Genomic DNA, 10,927 nt, shown 5'->3' with positions numbered 1-10,927 from the left:
GGGGCTACACGTGAAAGGAGACACACCCAAATATCTCCACCCGGCCGGGGAATCGAACCTCGGTCATCTGGCTTGTGTAGCCAGCGCTCTAACCACTGAGCTACGGGGCCGTGTGTTGTAATTCACTGTTTGATCTGCTGCAGTCTCTGACGAGACAGCCAGACGTTACCCTACGGAACGAGCTCAGAGCTCATTATTTCCGATCTTGGGATAGGTCTGAGACCAGGCACACACCACACACCGGGACAACAAGGTCACAACTCCTCGATTTACATCCCGTACCTACTCACTGCTAGGTGAACAGGGGCTACACGTGAAAGGAGACACACCCAAATATCTCCACCCGGCCGGGGCATCGAACCCCGGTCATCTGACTTGTGAAGCCAGCGCTCTAACCACTGAGCTACCGGGCCGTGTGTGTGTGTGTGTGTGTGTGTGTGCATCTCTCTCTCTCTCTCTCTCTCTCTCTCTCTCTCTCTCTCTCTCTCTCTCTCTCTCTCTCTCTCTATATATATATATATATATATATATATATATATATATATATATATATATATATATATATATATATATATATATATATATATATATATATATATATATATATATATATATATATATATATATATATATATATATATATATATATATATATATATATATATATATATATATATATATATATATATATATATATATATATATATATATATATATATATATATATATATATATATATATATATATATATATATATATATATATATATATATATATATATATATATATATATATATATATATATATATATATATATATATATATATATATATATATATATATATATATATATATATATATATATATATATATATATATATATATATATATATATATATATATATATATATATATATATATATATATATATATATATATATATATATATATATATATATATATATATATATATATATATATATATATATATATATATATATATATATATATATATATATATATATATATATATAAATAAAATGAAGCCTTACTGGCACTGATTGTAGATGACGTCTTAGATAAAAAGAATGTTTTGCGTCATGAAGTTATTCTTACAGTTCCTTGCTTGAAGGCTGACCACAAAAGGGGACAAGGCTTTGATAAGAGTTTGCTGATGAGACAATTCCACTTTCAGACTGTCAGTATGACATGCACGACAGTGTAAAGATTTAACAGTTCTTTCGTCGCTGATGCATTACATCTCAGCCATGTTGAGTTTCTTTGAATATTAAGTTTCAGGTAAGTCCTGCCAGGTTTCAGTTACTCGCCCAATAAACTCTACTACGAAAACTTAATAAGTTTGTAAGGCATGACTTTCCCTTTGTAAAGCCATGCTGAACACTCTCTCACCCCTCTGTCTATCATTCCTCCCTTCTTCCTTTTCTTCATACCTCTTTCTACCTCTCTCACCCAGCCTTCTCTCCCTCACCTTCACTCTGCATGGGCCTTACCTAACATAGCCTCTCTCTGCCCTTTGCCTGTCAACGAAATTGAAAGTTTGCGCCCCATCACCTCTGCTCTAACTGCGTATCAGCCTCTTCCTCATTGCCGCAAAGTTGCATTTTTCTTATCCTCTGATCTTGCTAACTCCCTGTCTACCCTTCTCCCTAGGCCTCGCTGCACAAGACTTACTCATCTTTATTCTGTCCACCTCTCTTAATCTGAATTGTTCATCCTTTTGTCTGATAGAGAATATATGAGCAAACTTATTGTGACTTATCAGCCTTGTGTATCCACACTGTCGATGCTTATACATCCGTTGCGGCACATAAGTCTGTGACAGACAATGTTCTGACAAAAGCGCATGGCAATCATGAAAAGTAATATTACTAGAACAACTTTTAGGTAAATCAAAGTCCAATCTTTCGCTCTTACATGCTGCACGATCTTGTTGCGTCCCTGATCTCCATGAATGACCTTTGCGGATTCAAAGGAACGCATTTATTTCTCTTTTTTATGAGTCTTAATTAATTTATATTACTTACATATATTTACATTCATACGATCTTCTGATAACAACGAAAAAACTAAAATTATATTAATTTGTCTTCATTCAAATTCTATCAAATATCTGAGAATACTTAAAATCACATTAGGCAATTAACATTCAATGATAAAACACATCCCTGCAACTAATATTTTATAAGGAAACACATCCCACGCATACACAATCCCCTTTTGTTATTACACAACACCAAGATTTTCTCTGACTGCATTATAAGTGTGTGGCTCTATTTACTGGTACTGTGACTGGCGGCTTGTCAATCATGACCCTCTCTGGTCTGACAATTCTGTCTAGCTTGTCTGTCTCTCGCTTTCTCTCCATTACTCTCTTTTTTTTTTATAGAAGAGGGGAAAACTAGCCAAGGGCAATATAAAAAGAAAAAGATGGCCCACTTAGTTGCCAGCCACAATGCAGGTCGGTGAGAATTAGCCAAATAAAGGGATAAATGACTTGAGACCTCCCTCTTAAATGAAGTCGAGTCAGAGAGAAGAGAGAGAGAGAGAGAGAGAGAGAGAGAGAGAGAGAGAGAGAGAGAGAGAGAGAGAGAGAGAGAGAGAGAGAGAGAGAGAGAGAGAGAGAGAGAGAGAAACTGCCCGCCACAGCTGCAGCAGCACAAAGCATGGCGAGCAGCTCTTTTCGCCACGTCGCCGGCGGGCTGGTACCCGCTTTGAGTATATGTATTTAATGTAATTAATGTATTTATGTATCATCATACTTATACTCAATAAACAATTAATAATTGAATAATAAGTTGCGCGGTGGGAGGTGGGAAGGTGGGTTAGCGGAGGCCACAAAGCGGGAGCACAACTCACTACACAAAACATCTACGTTAATATCTCACAAAATAAAGCAAAACACAGCATGTGTGCATACAGTATTTCTCGACATAGAATTACTTGAACTAACGAATCCCAAAGTATGTACCTTAACTCCCTGGACACCCTGTATAGAAAACATGTTTTGTCGAACCTTAAGCCGACTGCACCTTCTGACATCAGTGAGCAATACCCTGAGTGCCACCGCCTGCTGAGTTACTCACCAAGGAACGTATAAGAATCACTGGTATTCATCCATGAATGCCGCAGCCGAGGTTTCATTTAATGGGGATACAGTTCGCTCCTGTCCCGCCAAGGTCCTGGTCATGTGTGTAGAACCAGCTCCACAATAAACTCGTTAATTTATTCCTCCAACCCTCCCATAGCGGCCTCACATTCCCGTCATTTTTTTCTTTGCACCCAACGCTCATCTTATCCACACTCACGCACTATTGCCTCAGTTCTGTATGTTTCCCTGTGCCGTGCGCATCCACTCGTGTCCTGCCTTGTGATTGAGGTGAGTGTAATTCACCACGGTCGCCGACTGGTCACCCAGTCAGCCTTCCTCATAACGGAGCGAGCTCATAGCTCATAGACCGATCTTCGGGTAGGACTGAGACCACAACACACACTCCACACACCGGGAAAGCGAGGTCACAACACCTCGAGTTACATCCCGTTCCTATTTACTGCTCGGTGAACAGGGGCTACACTTTAAGAGACTTGCCCGTTTCTCTCGCCGCTTCCCGGGACTCGAACCTGGGCCTCTCGGCTGTGAGTCGAGCGTGCTAACCACTACACTACACGGTGTGTGTGTGTGTGTGTGTGTGTGTGTGTGTGTGTGTGTGTGTGTAAGCCAATACGTTTGCATTTTTGCTTTAGATATTTTAATCTTATTTGCGTCTTTCACCAGCAGGATGAGGCGTTGCAGGGCTATAGTGACGATGGCGGTGATGGGTGTGGCGATTGCTGCAGATGTACCTTTCATTGAGACCAAAGGCGGGCGCCTCTCGGGCATTGTGGAGGAGTCGTTCAAGGGCAGAGACTTTTTCTCATTTTACGGCATTCCTTATGCTCAGCCACCCTTGGGCAAGCTGCGATTCAAGGTAGGATGCCGGACGGTGAAAATTTGTTCATGAAAATACAGACACTTGGTTTCATTAAAGTAATATGAGGAGAGTGGTAAAGTATTAGATAGCAATGTGTCCCTTCTTTCAGGATCCCGAGCCCTTTCAAAACTGGGTGGGCCTGGGTGAAGCCTCAGCCCCTGCATCACCATGCATACAGTTTTCAAATTTTGCACAGACGCTTGGAAAGAATGAAGTGATAGGACAAGAGGACTGCCTCTACCTCAACGTGTTTACTCCCAAGGTGAGCCAGATAGCCCAAGGTCAAATTCAGGTCTCTCTCTCTCTCTCTCTCTCTCTCTCTCTCTCTCTCTCTCTCTCTCTCTCTCTCTCTCTCTCTCTCTCTCTCTCTCTCTGTTGCTAATGTAGGAATAAAACTATCTTTAAATTTTTTTTTTTGTTGAATGTTATTCTATTCCTATTTTTTTCTTTTACCGTTAAAGAAATAGATATCATTACACTTCAGAAGTTAATCTTAGTTTTCTGGTTTTTTTTTTTTTTTTTTTTTTTTTTTTACTGCATTGTGAGTGTGTACCTTCTTTCCTGACTTCTTTTTTTTTTTTTCTTTGACCACCTTCTCTGATATGCAGAAAAATGGAGCATATACAAACCCAAGTCATTATACACCAAACAAACATGATAATATTTGTTTATAATGTTTGAAGCCGACAACAGGTGTTACATTATAAATCAATGTGTCATCACAGGTGGAAGAAATCGCGAAATTGCCGGTAATGGTTTGGCTTCATGGCGGGGGATTTGTCCGTGGTAGTGGCAATGAATACCTTCCTCACGTTCTTCTCGACCACGACATTGTGTTGGTGGTGGTGCAGTACCGCCTGGGTGTCCTGGGTAGGTGATGAGTGGCTGCTTCTTCACTTCCCTCATGCAGCAGGCAATGCTCTCTCTCTCTCTCTCTCTCTCTCTCTCTCTCTCTCTCTCTCTCTCTCTCTCTCTCTCTCTCTCTCTCTCTCTCTCTCTCTCTCTCTCTCTCTCTCTCTCTCTCTCTCTCTCTCTCATGATACTAAAATAGCAAGTGCGTGTGTGTGTGTGTGTGTGTGTGTGTGTGTGTGTGTGTGTGTGTGTGTGTGTGTGTGTGTGTGTGTGTGTGTGTGTGTGTGTGTGTGTATATATATATATATATATATATATATATATATATATATATATATATATATATATATATATATATATATATATATATATTTTCTAAAAGAATTTCTTTTACCTCTTCCGTCTCTGTATTTTTTTAATAGGTTTCCTTTCTACCGAGGACTCGGTAATGCCTGGGAACCTCGGCCTCAAGGACCAGACCATGGCGCTGGAGTGGGTCAAGAGGAACATCCAACACTTTGGCGGGGACAATACGCGGGTCACAATTTTTGGGGAGAGTGCCGGTGGTGCCTCCGCTCATTTCCAGATGCTGACCAGAATAGCGAAAGGTATGAATTGTTCTATATTTTGTATTCATAAAAATGTTACAGAATTTCTCGAATTACGTTTTTTTATCTCTCCGTGCTGTGTATCATTTGTGAATGTACTTATTGGAAGAATAACTTATTCAGACACTCTATAATGCTTGTATAGGTCTTTTTTCCCGTAGTATTCTACAGTCCGGCACGGCGCTGTGTCCCTGGGCCATCAACAGTAATCCTCGCAAAGCAGCGATTCAGGTGGGCACTACTCTTGGCTGCCCCACACATCATGGTAGCGACGCTCTCCTGCTCTGCCTGCAGGAACTGGATGTAAAGGCCCTCTTTCCCCTCTACAATGATTTCAAAGTGAGTGGCACTTTTTGTGAGGTGTCAAGACTGTGTCATTTAACTCTCATATATTAATGTTTTTTATCGCTTTCTTTTTTTTCTCTCTCCTTCTGTAGAAATGGTACACATTACCACTTATCTTCACTCCTTGGGTGGATGGCCACTTCCTGCCTGACCACCCAGCCAAGCTGATGCTTGACGGCTGCCACGCCAAGGTGGACATCATATCGGGCATTACTAGAGACGAGGGATCTCTTTTTGCTTTACGTAATTATCACATTCCGTATGTGGTTAGGGATCAATTTTGACTAACTTCTTTGTTTGGGGAAATTATTAGCTTTAATTTCCACCCCTTTCTCTCCCTAGCTGGAGTAAATAATTATCTTTAATTTTTAGTCCTCCCTCTTCGCAGCGTGAGGAAATAATTAGCTTTAATTTTCATCCCTCCCCTCTCCCCACTTGTGCAGCTGCATGGGCGAAGAAACAATTCTTGGAAGAACTGCATCATAACTTCAGCGTGGCCGGCCCTGCGTCCCTTCAGCTTGTGGGCAGGAGCGAGGACCCAGTGGGCGTGGCGCGCCAGCTGTACCACCACTACTTGGGCACCACCCGCGTCACCGAGGCGCACGCTGAAGACTTCATGAGGGTGGATGCACATAAAGTTTGATTATGCTGGAAATAGAAAAGAAGTGTGAATATTTATGATAATAATCATATTAATAATTATAATAATGATAATAATAAGAGTAGTAAAAATAGTAATAATAATGACTGATAACAATGATGATGATAATCATAAAAATGATAATAATATCAGTGACGGTGATATTGTAAGTAGTATCACTGGTATAACTTTTCTAAGTACTTTTACTCAGGTATTTTACAGAAATGGTCTCTATTTTTTTTTTTTTTTATCCATTTATTTTTTGCCACTGAAAAAAATAAAAAAGAGATACTAATATGCGTAATTCTGTACAGATGCTTTCTGACAATCATTTTGCCTTGTGTCATGACCTCACCACTGCCTGCCAAGCCCAGCAACTGCACCCCGCCGGCCACACCTTCCGGTACGAGCTGCAGCACTATGGACAGCTTTCCTTCAGTCAGCTGCTGTGCCCTTCCTGTGACAAGAAATGCAAGTATCTCTAGAGGAAATGATGGCTGGTTGGTCAGCGAACACACAGCATCAGATAGGAATGCTTTCTCATCGCGGCTACTTTGCAGGCCTCTGAAAAGAAACACTACCGTTACCATCAATTTTTTTTTTTCTCTCTTTCATGATAGTGTTGGTGGTGGTATTATTGCTAGTGTTGATGTTTTGATGTTATTCTGGCAACTACTTTATATTTCCATAGCAGTAACAGCAGCAATAGTAGTAGTAGTAGTAGTTGTTGTAGTAGTAGTAGTAGTAGTGGTAGTAGTAGTAGTAGCAGTAGTAGTAGTAGTAGTAGTAGTAGTAGTAGTAGTAGTAGTAGTGGTAGTAGTAGTATAGTGTATTAGTAAAAGTAATAGTACTTGTAGTTGTTGATATATTTGTTGTCGTTGTTGTTGTTGTTGTTGTTGTTGTAGAGCTATTAACAATGATAATAAAGGTAATAGTTATAATAGAGATACTAATGATGTTAATAATAATAATAATAAAAACAATAATAACGATAAAAATTATAATAATGAGGCTGCAGTAATGCTATCGCCATCATCTTTTCATCATCATCTCCAGTGCTAAAGTCTTAGGTCAAAGTTATGTTCGGGTTAGTGTAATTCACTGGTGGCAGCTCAACACCTTCTGTGTCTGCCCTGACAGGGGTGAGTCACGTTGACGACCTGTACTACCTGTTCCGCGGCGGCAATCTCCTCACGCCACCAACCGCACCCGAAGACCGCCCTAAGGACCTGCAGCGACCCGACGACCTGGCGCTCAGAGACATCATCACGACTCTCTGGACGAACTTTGCTGCCACCGGGTAAAGGCGATCACGGTGCCTGTGGGTTTCTTATTATTCATGAAGAAAAATGACTTTGTAAGAAAGGATGATTGATTTAATGTTTATTGTTTACGGAAAATAATTGTCAGGCATCACTTTTATTTATTTCCATCATCTCACTAACACAAATTGTATCAGTACCAACAACTATGACTCATCTTTTGTTATGTCGTACCAGGAACCCAACACCTGACGGCTCCCTGGGCTTCACGTGGGAACCCAGCACAGCAAACAACCTGCACTACCTCTCCCTCACTCCTTCACCCTCCATGCAGCCTGACAATCGCAAAGAGGTGAGGACAGCTATTGTACTCTCTCTCTCTCTCTCTCTCTCTCTCTCTCTCTCTCTCTCTCTCTCTCTCTCTCTCTCTCTCTCTCTCTCTCTCTCTCTCTCTCTCTCTCTCTCTCTCTCTCTCTCTCTCTCTCTCTCTCTCTCTCTCTCTGTATTTAGATAACGGAATAACAGTTACTCATGTTGGCATTGAATGACTGATACTCACTACTTTGTTTTTGCAAATGCATATCTTCCACTGTCAAGATAATATTATTCTTAGAAAATTTTGTTTTGCAGATTGTATTAATTTTTGTCTGTTTATTGACTTTCCAGTTAGAATAACCTGCATGTATAAAATGTGATTTAGTTCATTTTTAGTCTGTTTATTGACAATGTAATTAGAATAGCCTGCTTGTATAGATTGTGGTTTATTGTATTAATTTTTTGCCTGTTTATTGGTGTTGCAATTATAATGGCCTGCGTGTATAGAATGTGGCTTATCAGCGTTCATCGTTTCCGCAGATTCGCAGGTTGTACAACTCCCTTCCCCTTAAGGAAAATATGATCCTTCACCCTCACCTGGTGAAAGGCGAACCCAATGCACCTGAGGATGTCACGCGCTCCCTAAAGACTGAGCTCTAATCCACAATTCTTCTAGAAATAAGCTTGTAATAAGAATTTCATCTTTATCCACCTGGCTTTTCATTGCAATATAACATCGTTTACGATTACCGCGGTTCCCTATGATTTGTGTTTGCTATCTCGGATAAATTGTAAATATTAATAAATGAAACATATATTTTAAATTGCTTTGTTAACTGGTTTAACATATCTTTAGAGAGAAACTGTATTTTGTCATGCCTCTTAATGACTGCCTTGACCATTCTGTCACGCATTTCCAAATTGGCGATAGCGTTCTGACCTGCTATACATTTTTTCAAGCGTCACTAATGTTAACACGTCAAAATATGTATAGTGCCTGTTTTCTTTGATATCATTGATAGGTATTGAATATCAGTTTGCTTTAGTATGTATCCCTGTCATATTAGTACAATGTTATTAATGTAATTGTAGCAAAACATAGAGAAGATGCCTCTATGTTGTACTTTAATGCTGGAATCGAAGGGGAATGTTTCACGTGAGATACCTGTGAGATTATGTTCTTTGAAGGAGAGACAACAAATCATCTATAGAGACCAAAACATGAATTATGGCCACGGAAAACAAGACAAGCAAACCCTTACCATTGACAGTTGAATATTGCTAGTGCCATGTGTTAATTCCTTCCAAGAACCGAACAACATTTCCAGATTCTGTTCACTCCTCATCAGAAAAAAGAATAAAAAAGAAAGCGAAAATTTACTTATTGACTTCAATTAGTAAATATACTTTATTCCCTAAAGAAAAAGTAGAGTTTTAGTATTCTTTATCCATGTCACGATGTAATGAAAAATAAATTTAGAATGTATCGATATTAAGTAGGCCTGCCGTAGCGCCCGTATTCAGAAACGCCTTCCCCGCTCACTACGACAATTGTCCAAGGCCAGAGAGACAACTAGCCGGGTTTTCAAGACGGTTTCATCTTTTAAAAAACTAGAAATCTTGCCAATCTATCACTAGAACCATAAAATTACCCTAAAAAAATTGGGTATCTCCAACTGGAGCCTTTGGAAAACAGAGATGGTGAGCAATCAAAGCGTTTCAGAATATGCGCCCTAATCCCACGCAAAATATTTCGGTCTCCATCTCAAGGAAAACGTAAGTATGTAAGTAGGTAAAAGACCGCCTACAGGGATGCATAACTCCAGTAAATGGTATAGACTTTAGATTCCAGAACAATAGCGTTTTACATCAACTACCTAATTCTCCGGCGACTACTGTATTATGATGGAAGCTCCGGGGCTTGTCCCGAGACACCCTCTGCTGCTAATGGTATTACGGTACAAGTTTTCCAACATGCAATTAGCGAAAGATTATTTCTATAGAAAAAGGAGACCGCTAAGTCTCTCTCTCTCTCTCTCTCTCTCTCTCTCTCTCTCTCTCTCTCTCTCTCTCTCTCTCTCTCTCTCTCTCTCTCTCTCTCTCTCTCTCTCTCTCTCTCTCTCTCTCTCTCTCTCTCTCTCTCTCTCTCTTTTAGACTAAACTTTTTTTTTAACTTTGAATATGTTTTGACAACCAGCTTGTGGTGAATTGATTCTAGTCCTGGATCTATTCGTATATTTAAGTACATCTAAACATTCTTTCACTCATTCACTTGGTCGTTCGTTTTTTTTTTTTCCATTCATCATCTTAATGTAAAAAACTTTGGCAGAGTATGGTGTGCGTAACATTGTGTTTAAATTAAGAGATTAGCCGACATTCCCTTCTTGTTGCTTCAATAAAGGTTCTTCTTTGTGCAGTGAGCGGTTTGTTGACGAAGCCATTATGCCATTACTCCGAGGCAGCCCAGGCGTGGCCTTAAGAGGGCTCATTTACTTCCACTATTTTATTGCCTGTTCCATCGATCTGCCTTTGCCATATACTCATTACCTGGACTACCCAATAATTGATGAGAGGCACTTGCTATTTTGTCCTCAAACACACACACACACACACACACACACACACACACACACACACACACACACACACACACACACACACACACACACACACACACACACACACACACACACACACACACACACACACACACACACACACACACACACACACACACACACTTTATCTATCTATACGAAATTTTCATTCCCAAAGTACATTTAGTAATTTTTTTTGTTTGTTAATGTGTTTAAATATGGAAGAAGTTTCGTCGGTGTGTTTACACAGGTAAAGTCTCACATGAGCGTCATTTTCTCTTGGGATGTTTTTTTAAGTGTTCATAAAACAATTAATTGC

The 10,927-nt window shown here is 39.8% G+C and overlaps 1 protein-coding gene across 4 annotated transcripts in view; it reads left to right on the top strand.

Annotated features, from left to right (window-relative positions):
• The first annotated feature begins 3,240 nt into the window (after window positions 1-3,240).
• The window catches only part of LOC123516204 (esterase FE4-like), a 7,893-nt gene continuing 206 nt past the window's right edge, over window positions 3,241-10,927 (top strand). The window contains exons 1-12 of one of the 4 annotated variants that reach the window (XM_045275400.1): window positions 3,241-3,397; window positions 3,794-3,986; window positions 4,099-4,251; window positions 4,715-4,859; window positions 5,264-5,449; window positions 5,595-5,788; window positions 5,887-6,037; window positions 6,238-6,416; window positions 6,749-6,905; window positions 7,575-7,734; window positions 7,934-8,048; window positions 8,552-9,395. In XM_045275400.1, coding sequence (XP_045131335.1) covers window positions 3,798-3,986; window positions 4,099-4,251; window positions 4,715-4,859; window positions 5,264-5,449; window positions 5,595-5,788; window positions 5,887-6,037; window positions 6,238-6,416; window positions 6,749-6,905; window positions 7,575-7,734; window positions 7,934-8,048; window positions 8,552-8,671 — 1,749 coding nt within the window. In that variant the 5' untranslated portion in view covers window positions 3,241-3,397; window positions 3,794-3,797 and the 3' untranslated portion in view covers window positions 8,672-9,395. Of the gene's footprint in view, window positions 3,398-3,793; window positions 3,987-4,098; window positions 4,252-4,714; window positions 4,860-5,263; window positions 5,450-5,594; window positions 5,789-5,886; window positions 6,038-6,237; window positions 6,417-6,748; window positions 6,906-7,574; window positions 7,756-7,933; window positions 8,049-8,551; window positions 9,396-10,927 lie in introns of those variants that run through there. The other 3 variants (XM_045275401.1, XM_045275402.1, XM_045275403.1) reach the window with 3 other exon arrangements.

The sequence above is a fragment of the Portunus trituberculatus genome, chromosome 40 (genome assembly GCF_017591435.1).
Source record: "Portunus trituberculatus isolate SZX2019 chromosome 40, ASM1759143v1, whole genome shotgun sequence".
NCBI lineage: Eukaryota > Metazoa > Arthropoda > Malacostraca > Decapoda > Portunidae > Portunus > Portunus trituberculatus.
This window is presented reverse-complemented; position numbering and strand designations above follow the sequence as displayed.